General features: G+C 35.1%; 1 protein-coding gene and 2 pseudogenes across 1 annotated transcript; all 3 read right to left on the bottom strand.

Annotated features, from left to right (window-relative positions):
* Positions 1–4,986: 4,986 nt before the first annotated feature.
* LOC110773072 (threonine-tRNA ligase 2) lies at positions 4,987–7,971 on the bottom strand. The gene is made up of 4 exons (XM_021977571.2): positions 7,749–7,971; positions 6,308–6,454; positions 6,120–6,214; positions 4,987–5,222 (listed from the first exon to the last, which is right to left on the bottom strand). The coding sequence occupies exons 1-4, from the start codon at positions 7,962–7,964 to the stop codon at positions 5,216–5,218; spliced, it is 465 nt and encodes a 154-aa protein (XP_021833263.2). The 5' UTR covers positions 7,965–7,971; the 3' UTR covers positions 4,987–5,215.
* An 847-nt stretch (positions 7,972–8,818) lies between these two features.
* LOC148293200 (uncharacterized) lies at positions 8,819–9,583 on the bottom strand (annotated as a pseudogene).
* A 2,158-nt stretch (positions 9,584–11,741) lies between these two features.
* On the bottom strand, positions 11,742–13,041 carry LOC148293199 (uncharacterized; annotated as a pseudogene).
* Between the last annotated feature and the right edge of the window lie 1,050 nt (positions 13,042–14,091).

Genomic DNA, 14,091 nt, shown 5'->3' with positions numbered 1-14,091 from the left:
CAGTGCCAGTATGACTGAGAGCAAAATTCTGATATACCAAGGCAGCCCAGTATCCACTCTTCACAGTATATCGCCCACGTGTAGTAAAGTGCCAAATTCTATGATTGACGTTATCACAGACCAAAGGTATAGACAAGATAGTCTCCGCTTCCATGAAAGTAAATAAACTATAAACCTTAGGAACATCCTACCGCCCACTTGCCGAAATCAGGGTGCTAACCTTAGTATCCATAGGGACCTGTGGAGCAGTTTGAACCATGAATATGCGGCGGTGGGGAATCCAGGCTGTGAGAGTCCGTTTTTTCTTAAATAATGATTAAACAAAAATAATTGTTATATACATATATATATAGTTTTACGTAATAAATATTTATCTAATTCTATTACATATATCCAATGGCGGATCCAGGATTGTTACTCCAAGGGGTCTTAGTGTAAAAGTTCGGATATTTTTTTAAAGATGAAAATAACACACTAAAAGATAATTTCTATTACGTTTCTCTTATTGTTCTATAATTCTACACATGAATTAATCAAACCAAATAGTCAATCAATTTTTTAAAAGAAACAAATTTTATTAAGACAAATAAACAAACAGAGGGATGACAAAAGGTCCATCACAAAATTAATCATAAACCCTAAATTCCAACAAATCAAATAATCATCTATAGTCATCCAATCCAATAAATCATGCACACACAAAATCATCAATATTCATCCAATCCAATAAATTATTATCGAATAAAAATATCAGGCATTATCATCAATTAGAGATTTAGAGTTTAAAAATTACTTGAATATGAGCTTTTCCACACCACCAACTACAATCACAAATATCTCCACCTCCTAGAAACACAAAAAACCCCATTATATAATGACCCAAAAGATTAAATTCCTCAAAAATTAATAAAAGAATGTAGCACAGAGGTTTAAATACACTAAGAACAATAAATTTATAAAATTAGAGATGGAGAGGGAAGAGAATGAAAACCTAGTGAAGTAAGTCAAGCCCACAAGCCAAATAAATTAGGCTCCAAACGCAACTTTGAACCTTTTCAGCCATGTTGAGGGTTTGGGGGTGGGGGTGGGAGATTGAGTTGGGAACCTAGGGTAGAAAATAATAGAATTTGGGGGTTTTATGAGTTAAGTATCGGGTGGGTTTGGGGGGAGTTGCTAGGCCAGGTTATTTTAAAAACTTCTTGGGTCAAAACGACATCGTTTTGCCCAGGAAGTTTAAAAAAAAAAAAAACAGAACAACACTTCTCTTCTTCTTCCTTACGCAGCTTATTTCTTCCTCAGGAAAAGCATCGAGCACCTAGTGTGCAGTTCCAAGGGGTCTCTCCCCCAGCTCCAAGGGACCTCTAAGCCAATTTTCATGGCTTCCAAGAGGTCGTGCGACCCCACTGACCCCACTGTGGCTCTGCCCCTGCATATATCCTATTCTATTATATATATGTGTATTACTTATATATATATATATATGTGTGTGTGTGTGTGTGTGTGTGTGTTTATTATATATATCTTATTCTATATGGATTACTTTCATTAGTAAAATGATTCTTGAATAGGTAGTTAGGTGTCAACAAGGCATGCTAGTAGGCTTGTCAACTCAACATGAAGAAATTAGAATAGGATTGAAGTCACCACAACGTGTCTTCATAATTCTTTTCTTATCTATTTTTGACTTGGAGTGCAAGGCCATATTGATATATTACTTGGAGATTAAGTTCCTACATAGGTGTTGATATTATCATGTACTGTAGCTACCATCTTCACTACACTATAAATAGACCATTCCATTCCTTTGTTTTTCATTCTCATTTCAGCCAAGTTGTGAAGCATTTGTAAGTTTGCATGAGAAATGAGAGAAAAAGTAAGAGAGAAAGAAGGAGAGAGAGTGGTGATGAAACTCTTGGAGCTTGGTTTGGGTAGTAGTATATGAAGATAGGTAGATGGGTTGTCTTGCCAATTTATTTAAAGGGTTCTCATTAGCAAGGTGGGTGGTTTATGTAACGTGTTCTAAAAGTTCTTATTTTGTGATAAAATATGAAAACCATGAATTCTCGTGGATTTGTTCTATTTACAAATATCTCTCTATTTCAAGTCATGTCTAATTTGGTGCAATCTTTCACACTACATATATATTGATTGGAATATGAAGTATGTATTATTCATGGAACATGAGAACTTCAATGTTGGAGTATCCGAGGGATAGATGTACCACACGGGGACATAGGGCAGTGAGGCCAATAGGGGTCACGTGGTTGGTTACATGCTATGAAGGATAACCGAGATATGAAGGGATGATGTGATATGATATGGATTGGTGTATCTTTTTATGATATTTTCTAGAGTGTGTAAAACGGCATTGCTTGACTGGCATATTACATAATCTACTCATTGAGCGGTGGTTGCTCATCCTTCACCCTGTTTAATTTTTCAGATGAATTTATGGGCAAGACAAGGACTAAACCATTTAAGGCTGAATTGGATGAGAGTGATAAAGCTTTATTTATTTATTGTAAAGTTGTAAGATTTTGGAACTATTTTTATAAGAGAAGTTTATTTTAAACCCATGTTTCGGCTTCTTTTTATTTTATTTTACTCATGCACCGGGCGCGGGATTTCCACCGACCCTCAGGTCCGAGGCGTGACACAGGCATCACCATAAATTTTTACTAGCCACCGTCACCAATCTGCCATCGCAAACCACATAGTAAGAGCTCTCGACCCCATAGAATAGACTACCAAGTATATGAAGGAGACGAACCCTCCTGTGCACTCAAGAAATCAGTAGTAGGGAAATACCTAGCTTTCAGCATCCGAGCTACAAGGGAATTAGGAGATTGGAGCAGACACCGGCCTTGTTTTACCAATAGAGCTTTGTTAAAATTGACTAATTCCTGAAAACCCAACCCTCCTTTCGACTTATGTCGGCAAAGTGCTTTCCAGTTTTTCCAATGAATCCCTCGCGCAGCACCCGTAGACCACCAAAACCGAGCAATAATACTTTCAACCTCATTGCAGATCGCAACGGGGAGCCTGAAAACACTAATTGAGTAAGTAGGCATAGCTTGGCAAACTGCCATAATCAAAACTTCTTTCCCAGCTTTCAAGAGTAACCGACCCTCCCAACCAGTGATCTTTCTTCCAGATGCGATCTTTAAGAGTGCGAAACAATAGTTTTTTTTTCCAGCAACTGTAGGAAGCCCTAAATATTTTTCACAGCAGGGGACAATAGGAACACCCAACATGGCTTGAATTTGGGCTTGTGTAGCCAGCAGTGTAGAAGGACTAAAACATAGGGCTGATTTCTCCAAATTAACCTATTGACTAGAAGCCTCCTCATAGATACGAAATATCCGCTTGGGCCCAGTAACTTGACGGGGTTCAACATCACAAAATAGTAAACTATCATTTGCAAAAAATAAATTATTTAAAGAAGGTGCCGAAGCTGCAATTGAAACTCCTCTAATTTTGGAATTTAACTCAGCTTGTTGTAGAAGAGCAGAAAATCCTTCAGCCACAATAAGAAAAAGATAAGACGAAATGGGATCCCCTTGGCGTAGACCTCTGGACGGGATGATCTTACCATAAGGGCGCCCCTGGAGTAACACTGAGTAAGAGGCTGTGGTAATACAACCCATAATCAAATTGACAAAGCGAGCAAGAAACTCCATAGTACACATCACGCAATCAAGAAAGGGCCATTCAACCTGATCATAAGCTTTTGCCATGTCCAATTTCAACACAAGCTTGCGTCTTTTTGCTTTTCTGCGCCTCTTTAAACAGTGAATAGTTTCAAAAGCTGCTAACACATTGTTCAAAATCATACGGTCAGGAATAAAGGCACTTTGGAATTCCGAAATCACATGGGGAATGTGAAGTTGATAAGATAATGTTTTCACCGTAATCGATGAATGAAATAAAATATGGGAGATTCACTATTATACCTAATATAGAGGCCCAAATTATAAAATTTAAAATTTTTTTTAAAAAAAAAACCCTATATGAAATGGACTTTAGAAACACACTCAAAACTCATTTACAACATAACAAAGAGACTTTTAACTCTTTTATATTACAAAACTGTCATCAATTTCTTAAAACAAGCCAAACCCCGAAACCTCATAAAACTACCCAAAACACTCAATAGGGCATCAAAGTAATTTAATAATCAAAATTAAATTCAATAGGGTCATCTGTTATTTTTTGGGTTTGTTTATAGAAATTAAATGGTGTAGGGTTTGTCTATATTATTAGTCCTAAGAATAGGTATATGACTAAATATCTCTTCTTGTTTTTTCAGTGTGAATCAATGATCAGATGTCCCCAAATTATGATAAAATATGATGGGTTGTAAATAAAATAAATAAACAACGGGATCACAACTATTTTCTATTTCATTTTTCATTCCGTAGGCAACAGGACACAATTGGTGGAGAAAAACTCGCATGAGGACCTTGGGGGTTTCTTGCTCATAATCTCATTTTGATTTATGAATGCGAATTTCAATCAAATCATCTCTCTACTCATTTTTACATATTAGCTTGAGTTAATGGTTATTGTTGGGTATTAAAAAAAAAAATGTCACTGTTTGGTCACAATTCTGATGTGAGTATGCTTTAAATGAATCAGGCCTACTCTTGGATGAGCTTGTGAATTATATGCTGGTTATGTGCTTGCTGAGGTCTAATGGTAGTGGCAAGCTGATGTGTTACTTTTGGTTGGAGAAGAAGCTGGGTGCCGGTGGTGGCCGAGGCCATTTGCCGGCCTTTCTTGTCGTGGCTACTGTCCCGTAGGGTCATCGAAAAGATACTTCTTTTCCTCCCTGCTTTTTGACGCTCCAAACACAAATAAATGTGAAGCAACAATCAAAGAAGCAATTTAAGTACTCACCGAGGCTGCATTCTGTACTCTAATTTCTGCAGAAAGGCAATACAAAAAACTAAAAAGAGGGGAGGGCATAAGGCAAACCCTGAGACAAACATATAACACTTCGCATGTTCTTTAATGCTTTTCTCCAAATACATCACTGAATGCAGGTTCTGTAAGATACTACAGGAAAAAATTTAACCCAAGTACCAGCATCAACATTATCTATGATTAAAAATCTATAATGTAGCAGAATTTATTAATCCAGCTCAAATCTAAAAACTACGAATCTATGTTCACGATTATGAATCTAACTTCCATGTCTCCAGTTACTTCTGCATCATGACCTGTGGAAACAAAAGGAATAACATGAACCAAGTCACATATTAATTTTTTTGCTTTTGTTTTGTTTTGCTAAGAAGTCAAAATTAACTGGATGTGTGTGATATACTGCTAAACAAAGCCAACCGTCTAAAAAGGACTTAAAATATCTAAATAAAAGACAAATATTCCTTAAGACCCTTCTTGCAATTGCAATGGCCAAAAGATCAAGTATTAAAAATAAATAATAATAAAAAGATGAATTTTGTGAAATTTTTCCCACGAAAGTTGAACAAAATAAACTATTGCACCTCCAAGCTTCAGGTGATAATAGGCTTAATCAAACATTAGCTTATCAATGTCCAGACTTACTTGGTACTATTCTCTTCCATAAATATTTCCAGACTTATTCAAACTATTTAAATTTGACTCTGGCAAACCCCGGGGATTGATCTCTTTAGGGTGTGTTTGACTTCTGTGTAGAGTTTCATTAAATTCTAGCTTTCTAACATGCTCTGAATACACACAGACGAGAGTTTTTTGCAACACACACATGCACATACAAAACACAAGAAAATTTCAGAATGAACAATCACCACAGTAACTAGAAGGTGATAACTCTTAAGCCTATCATTTTTTACCACACAAATTATGCTAACAAGAACAAATATCCACATAGGAAAATGCATGTGTCCAACAAGTCCAATAATTTTAAGATCTTAACTTATATCTTTCTATCGTTTGCAAGAAATTTAACAAATTGAGTGGATAAGATAAAATAAATACAGTTCATTTGGCAAGTGCAAAAATAAATACAGTTCATTTTATCTCCCTTTTAAAGGAAGAATGCCCCATTTGAAAGGAAAATAAAATCCCACTATCTTTTTTCCCACAATCATTATGAGTTATTAGTTATAACTCACTTTTTCTCCAATTTGTCATCAGCATCTCTCACTGCCTGAACAAGATGATGTATCCGGTATTGGAGTTTAGCATTTTCTGCAGCAAGCTTCTTGTTCTGCAAGTCACCAAAAAAACAACAAAGAATTTAGATCATTCATTACTTCCCAAATGAGACAAAAACAAGATACAAGAGACATTGGTGCAATACCTTTTCTTGTTCTAAAACGATCTCAGCACATGCATCTTTTAGCTTTGATTGGATTTCATTGATCAATTCAGAATAATCCTCATTTGCCGAATCAGAAGGATGACCCTTCTTGGCTGCAAGGGCGGCCTCAAGTCTTGCTAATCGGTCCTTTATAACAATGGTGCCAAGTTAGCAAAGATTACAGGGGAAAACGAGTAGTTTCAATCATCAAACAAAATCATATAAACTTGATGCATATACTTTTGATCAGAATCAACTCATCCAAAAAAATTATTACAACTATATTGGAAGCAATAAAACATAAAATTATTCCAAATATGAAAATAATATCTATCATAAAAAAACATATGTCTAGTATCATTTTCACCCAACTCAATCAAACAGATATCATCTATCAGCACATCATTAGTCCGTCAACGGAGAGGTTTATTTCTGGTTTCATCAAGTCTTCTGTCAGATCAGTTGGAGCAAAACCAATAAGAAAATGGCGGTATACAAACCCCCACCGTTTGGAAAAGTCAAAGTGAATAGAAATTTTTCCAAAGCTACGTATTTAGGGACAAGGTCTTGAAACCATCGACTCCAAACTATATATTTAGCTTTGAAAGCTTCACAACCATGACACAGAAAGTAGTTAAGTAGTATCAGAGAATGTACCATCTGAAGGTGAAGGCTAGGCCTTTTTTGGTATTCATGAATTACAGTAATTGTTACCCTTCCGTTTTTTAACTAATTAAAAATAAAAATTATATACAGGAATTACGGAATTGTTATGCAGCGCTTGTTACAATCGTGGACTTGTGGCATATTTTTACACGGAATTGGGCATTTTCACTGATACTGAAGTCTTGTAAACAGAGCAGTATATTAATCTAAGAACTAAGTGGGAAAAGTTGTAGACCTATCTTTATTCACCGACGACGAAGCTGAAATCATAGAAATCATTTGCTTCATAAAAGGAAAATAAGATTGGTACTCATCAAATGCATAAGCCACTTGAAAGATTAAAAGCATTATTGTTTCCTTATTTCTGATGAGAAACAGAATTGGTGTTGAGTCATAGATTTTCCGTTCTTTAGGAACCAAAGAAACAAAAGCAACCACTTAAGCACTTATTTAGCATACTGCATAATGGCTCTATGAAGTAAAATTTATAACAAAATCACGAAAATGCAACATTTAGATTTATTTTTTTTTCCCACGACCAGTAGAAACGAGCTCAGAAAGAAAAATTCTCAAACAAACTTATTGGGATACAGCCAATTATGAAACCAATCAAACCCGAATCACTAGCACTACCACCAATTACTGACACCATTGACCCCCCACCTTCACAATTCAGCCAAACCCAGAAGCAAAGAAAGCCTATTATGAATGACATCAAGGTTTTAAGCTATGAAAGCAAAAACTATAATCATAAGCAAGTAAAAATGTGGGTAACCTCGGCTTGAGAGGCTCTCTGGTAAAAGGGCTTCAAGGTCTCTTCGAGGACGCCTAGATTCTCAGACGCCATCTTTGGAGTTTGGTGCCCAAGACTTTCCAATAAGACGAAAAGTCCGGCAATGGGTTTTCTCAGATTCTTCAGAATAGCTTCAGCGGAAAACTTTGACCAAAACGAAGGTTTATATTCGCGTATACAATGGGGCGTACTCAACATTTTCGCTAGTTTAATACAAATTTAGGTTTTTATCTGGAATTGTCCCTAAACTTGTTACAAGTGTTCATTTCAGTCCTCACACTTCGAAATCAATCAATTTGGTGTTTAATAATCTTTTGGCTTTTTTCATTACATTTCATTAAAATCTTTGTTCACACGACCAACTTTAAAACGTAATATTCATAAAAATACAAACTATCCACTCGTGAGGCAAAATGTAGCTAATGTCTTTTACTCAATAAAATCATTTGCTCTCTTTGTGGAACTCAATGTAAAATTGTAAATAGAGATTAGATGACAACAATGATAAATTTGCAACATTAGATTGAAATAAAAACATGAAATAGATTTGAAATGATTATATGCAACTAGTCATTTGAAATTCATTTGTTTTTTTACCTCTTTTTCTTGTCAAATCTTAGTATACATGAATTCTAATAATTTATACACACAATTTTACCATACAATCTAAACCCATACGAAATCCCTCCATCCAAATGATGCCATTCTAAAGAATTTCAATAAGCCCATAATCGTTCTCAGTGATTTTCCAGGGTGTATCTCGTAAAACATTTCCAATTCATTTGTGAAATATGTGAATTTTAAATAAAAAATTAAATATGCTTATAACAAAATCACTCTCAACCTATGAAGCACGGACACGAATACGAATACGGTGATATGATATGATATGACATGACATTGGGATATGGCAAATTTCCAAAAACTAGAATACGATACATCATGTTTACAATATTCAAAAATATATATTAAAATATAATAATAACAATATATATAATTTAAAACATATTTTAAATAACATAAAAATTTAAATTCATCAACCAAATTCAAATTTAAAATCTAGAAAAATGAAAAACACAAGTCTCAATCAACTTCAATGTTTGTAATGTTTGATGAACCTCCAATAATGGTTCATCAAGAGAAAGGTTAGCAATTTCAAGCATCCCAACACCTTCTTCACCCATGCTAACAACTCCACCTCCTCCAACATCCCCCATTTGAGTAACACCTTCTTTGTAGCTTGGCCTCTTCCTTGATAAAAGACAAAGATTATTATGCACAAATACCAAATCTTCAGCTCTTTTGAGTGCTAACTTTTTTCTTCTTAAAGAGTGAATGAAACTATATGTACTCCAATTTCTTTCACAACATGAGGAGGAACAAGGTTGTCTAAGTAGCTTCTAAGCTATGAATTGGAGAGTTGGTGTGGAAGCTCCATGGACAATCCACCACACCATTGGTTCCATGTGAAACCTATCATTCATAGCATCAATAACTCCAAAGTCATCCAAGCACATTGAAAAAGAGGCATACTCCACATTCATATCTCTTCTAGCCCACTTATCCGAACAGTATTTCTCAAGACACTTTTTCTTTCCTTTGTAATCTCGGCGTCTTGGTGGGGAGAAACACGATTAGGATCCTCTTGCACCCATTCTAGACTATAAAACCTAAAAGTAAAGAATGATATCATTTTATAAAATTATAATCACAATATTAAAAGTAAATTTTAAATACTTTAAAAGGAAAGAAGAACATAGTACTTACCTAGGATTTAAAGAATGTGTCAAACAATGCCTAGTAGATGAGGGTGTCATCTACATGTTTTATGCTTATATATATACCTTGAGAAGGTTGAGTTGAGATACCAAGTGATGTGATAGTCTAACAAAAGTAAGAAGCTTGTAATCCTTTTCTATTTAAGAGAAAGAAATAGCAGGTTGGGAACTTTGCTCACATATTGTGTGTGAGTTTCCTGTGTAGACAAGTCTTGCTTGGGTGTGTTGGCATTCACTTGTTCCGCTGCATGAAATCTGAAGCCTTGTGAGTTAGAGGTACGAGAAGGCTGACTTAGGAGGAGTCTAAGTGTCGAGCAAGGGTCAAAAAATTAAAGGCATTTTTCACCCCTGGCCAAAGATTCTTGTTTCAATTCTCATCCTATACTTTGGCCAAAGATTCAACAAATCATATCTCTAAAGTATTCTCTCTTCTTACTAAGAGTAGAGATTGCTTATTGTACATTCACATGCCTCTGTATATCCCGAAGAACATCTTTAAGTCATATCTTTTTGACACGACTGTATAGTGTTCTCAAAGACAAACAACTCATACACAAGACAACTATGATGTCTCAGGTCTGAGGACCAATTTGCATGATTGCAACTTAGAATTACTTGTTTGACACTTGTGAATAAGACTTCCATACAAGAATTCTTATTTTCATCGTGTTCAGTGAACTCCCTCTTTATAGAGCTCCTACACACTTGTCTTAGTGTCTCCACACGAATGACTTGAGACTAGTCATCCTCCCAATTGGGTAGACATAGTGTGTACCAGTCTTTATGGGTCACCTTTGTCCAATTGGTGATCCTATGATCAGGAACATTTTAGGATACGATATACATATGATGGAAAGGTCTCGTGAATCTAACTTCTTTAGACTGCTTTCCATCTATATCCCTATCCACAGACTTGTTACTTTGTAGTTTGTATAAGTTTCCTAAAGTAACTTTCATGCTCTATTGATTATAGTTCTTTAATATTATATCATTAGAATTTCCAATTTTCTATTGCCTTCTAAGGCATATGTGTAACAGGTTGGCCCTATTGGCAGGGGCCAAAATGGGCTTAATATGTTTTTTCTCTTCTTTTTTTGTTCCTTTCTTCTCTTCTCTTCTTTTTCTATGTTTTTATGTATTTCCTGTTTTCCTATATTTATGTTCCCCATTTTTTCTATGTTCATAGTTGCCTTAGGCAAAAATAATGAAACAATCTAACATTAAATTTAAAATTACAACCCAATAACAAAAAAAATACATAATAAAGAAAATTAAATTGAAACCAAATTTAAATTACATCTCCAATTTTTTGTCGTTGCATCTCATAAGTGATGAAACCAAGTGTAAAGTGTTCTCTCAAAAATCATAAAAGACTTCGTTTGTTACTGCTAATAGCCAGAATATTTTTCCAACAAGTGATGTGAATGCCACAATAAATTTTAAGAAAGATGTGAATCCAATTGGAAAGATGAGAGACCTAAGAAATTCACATCAAAGAAAACTGATCTCATGTCTGTCTTTTGCCTTTCTGATACCAAGTATAGAGATCTATTATTAAACAAGCATCCAAGTACAAGAATCAATAATACTTTTTTTTATATATAAGAACAAGAATAAATAATATAAAGTACAGAGAGTTAATGATTCAAAAAGACGAAAACACACTCATATTTCTTCTTCCCAATGGCAAGAATTGACAGATAACTGCTTGTCGGAGATGCCATGGTGTTTCTCTTCGCCGTGAAGTCATCAACGTCATCGTCTTCGTAGCAGTCAACACAACAAAGCTCTCTTTGAGCGCAAGAGAGAGATGAGAGAGACAAAGCTCTCTCTTACATGCATATAGAATTTAGGGAGAGAGACGGGTGAGAGAAATGGGCGGCTAGTTTAGGTTTAGAGATGATAAGGGATACCTGTAATAGATACTTTTATATGGAGAGGTATTGAGCTAAAAAAAAAATTTGAAAGCATAAGAGAAATAGCAGCTATTCTAGATATTGGGCTCTAAAAAATCCTATATATGTGGGCCTGTGGGCCGGGTTGGGCCTTTTTGGGCTTAAACGGGCCAGGTTTATAAGTCAGGTTGGGCTTTAAACCCTTTAGCCCAAGCCTAAGCTCAACCCACTAACTAACAAACCGGGTCAGACTTTTTCTCGAAGGTTGGGCCGGGCTTTTTCTCTATAGGCTCGGCGGGCCCCTATTGACTCATAAACCCATGGGCCAAATGATGACCCCTAACCACATCAAAGAAGTTGCTTTGTTCATGTAGTTGCTTGTATTCTTTCCTATAGATAGCTACCTCCACCTTTTCTATCATGGTATCCCACCACTTATAAACCAAGTGAAGAGAGGGTTTATCTATGTCAGCCATCCTAATAATACAATATATAGAAGCTGTAAAGGAAAGTATATAATCAATCTCATCCCAAAAGTATTCATCCAATATCTTTTCCTTCACTACTCTTGCTTTGCCAACATGATCCTCTTTATATAAAGACAAGTTTGGACTAATCACCATTTGTTCTAGACCTTCCTTTACCTCCTTAAATCTTCTAATCATCACAAGTGTAGAAGCAAACCTTGTTTCAACAATGAAAAGCATCTTAAATCAATAGTAGTCCTTATACATAGTCAATCTCATATTATGGTTCACAATAAAAAAAAATTATGAACCAAACATCATCAGCAATGCGTGAAATACAACTACATTTACCATGTCAATTATCATTTTGTTTTGGTGAGCGTATGCTCTTCAAAGCAAGATTGATAGTGTGAACCACAAATTGGGTCCAAAAGATATTGGGATATCTAGCCTCAACAAGTAATCCAACAGCTCTACAAACTGGCACATTGTCAGTGATTACTTGAACCACATTTTGATAACCAATTTCCTTAATGGAATCAATAAGGAAGTTGGCAATACAATGTTTTTCCTTGTACTCTCCATCACAATTAATTCCCTTCAAGAACATAGACTCGTTTTCACAAGTTGCCATAATTTTAATAAATGGTTTTCTTTGAAAATCTGTCCACCATCACTACACATACTTACACCTTTAGTGCTACTCTTGATTGTTAGTAAACACTGCCCAATGTGGCTCTTCTATGATTTGCAAAAGAGTAGTTCTTAGTGCATTGTAACCTGGTGGAATATATCCTGGAAGCATAGAAGCATGAAGATAGGAGTTTCAATAGTGTGGATTCCTTATAAGGTGGAAGGACAATTCACTTGTATAAAACATCCATGCAACTTCAGCATCACATTGTTTCCTACTCTCTTTTTGAAAAGCTCTATCAAGAAGCCATTCATTCACTTTCACTTCTTTTGCTCAACATTAGACACAGAAGAACAAAACAAAGAACTAGTATTGGGCAAAGACACTTGTTTCAGAGCTGCACTTTTCAACATGTATTCATATTCTCTCACAAGTTTTTTTCATTTCAGCATAAACTTCATCAATAACCTTTTTGCAAGCTGCAATCCCATTTCCCAACATTTTCAACAAATGAAGCTTGACTATGGAGTAGGAGCCTTTGTAAGTATTATGACAATAATTACATTCAAACATAGTATTTCCTCCTCATTTTCCCAGTTTTTCAGGCCTTTTAACATACTTCCACAATATCTACCTAAATTTCAATATTCTCAGTAGGATTAACATGAGTACTTGCATTATTATTCGGATGACTCATGTTCCTGAACATAAAGAAACTTCAACATACAATATCATTAATTTGCAGAAACACAACTTTTTTAAACAAAGGTGTTCTTCACATGAACTACTAAGGAGTAGTTTAGTTAACTTGATGTTATTTTGCAAGTCCTTATGTAATTATATATTGATTATAATATTATTATTTTTGCTTTTGTGGAAAGTGGAAACAAAAGCAAGAGCATTCACGTGAACTAGTGGGAAGTATTTAAACAAAAAGAAAGTGGAAACAAAAAGGATAAGACCAGATCAGATTTAGAGAAGTGTGGGAATAGAGAATAGAGAGCATACCCAATAAAAGAAGAAAAACCAGAAGAAGATTCATGCATGTCTCTCCTAGGGCCACCCTAGATTAATTCAATTAAGAACCAAAATATATGAGATATTGATTTGAGGTATATATGGAGAAAGAAGAAGAATTGATGAGATGACACTGGGCTTCTTTATATAGAAGCAGAATATACATAAAAAAGAAGAAATGCTGCTAGAAACTTTTGGTTTCAAAAAAGGTAAGGATGACAAACTCTGTCATGTTCTTCACAACGACAACCTCCAATGTATTTGATACAGGATACGAGCCTCAACCATCGTATCCATGCATCGTAGACCAAATACAACCACAAATTAATCAAAAACCAACAATAAAAATGAAGGAAATTGGAGAGAAACAAAAAGAGATAGTTCAAATACATTCATATAACAAGTTCAAATATTTTTCTATTATGAGGGAAAAGCCATAAAAACCAACAACAATTAGAAAGATAAAAATGAATAAAATAGAAAGACATTAAAACCCTAGATATTAAGGAGAAAGGGAAAGAGCAAAATTGAGAA

This window comes from Prunus avium, chromosome 7, assembly GCF_965620075.1.
Source record: "Prunus avium chromosome 7, drPruAviu1.hap1.1, whole genome shotgun sequence".
NCBI lineage: Eukaryota > Viridiplantae > Streptophyta > Magnoliopsida > Rosales > Rosaceae > Prunus > Prunus avium.
Note: the sequence above shows the minus strand (reverse complement) of the source record. Positions and strands in the feature narration are given on the sequence as shown.

Excerpts from the sequence above, each read along its gene's own strand:
- LOC110773072 (XM_021977571.2), bottom strand. The coding sequence starts at position 7,964 with ATGTTGAGTACGCCCCATTGTATACGCGAATATAAACCTTCGTTTTGG. Across the intron at positions 6,455-7,748 it reads AGAGAGCCTCTCAAGCCGAG|GACCGATTAGCAAGACTTGA; the intron begins GTTACCCACATT and ends ATTGTTATAAAG. Across the intron at positions 6,215-6,307 it reads TCGTTTTAGAACAAGAAAAG|AACAAGAAGCTTGCTGCAGA; the intron begins GTATTGCACCAA and ends GGTGACTTGCAG.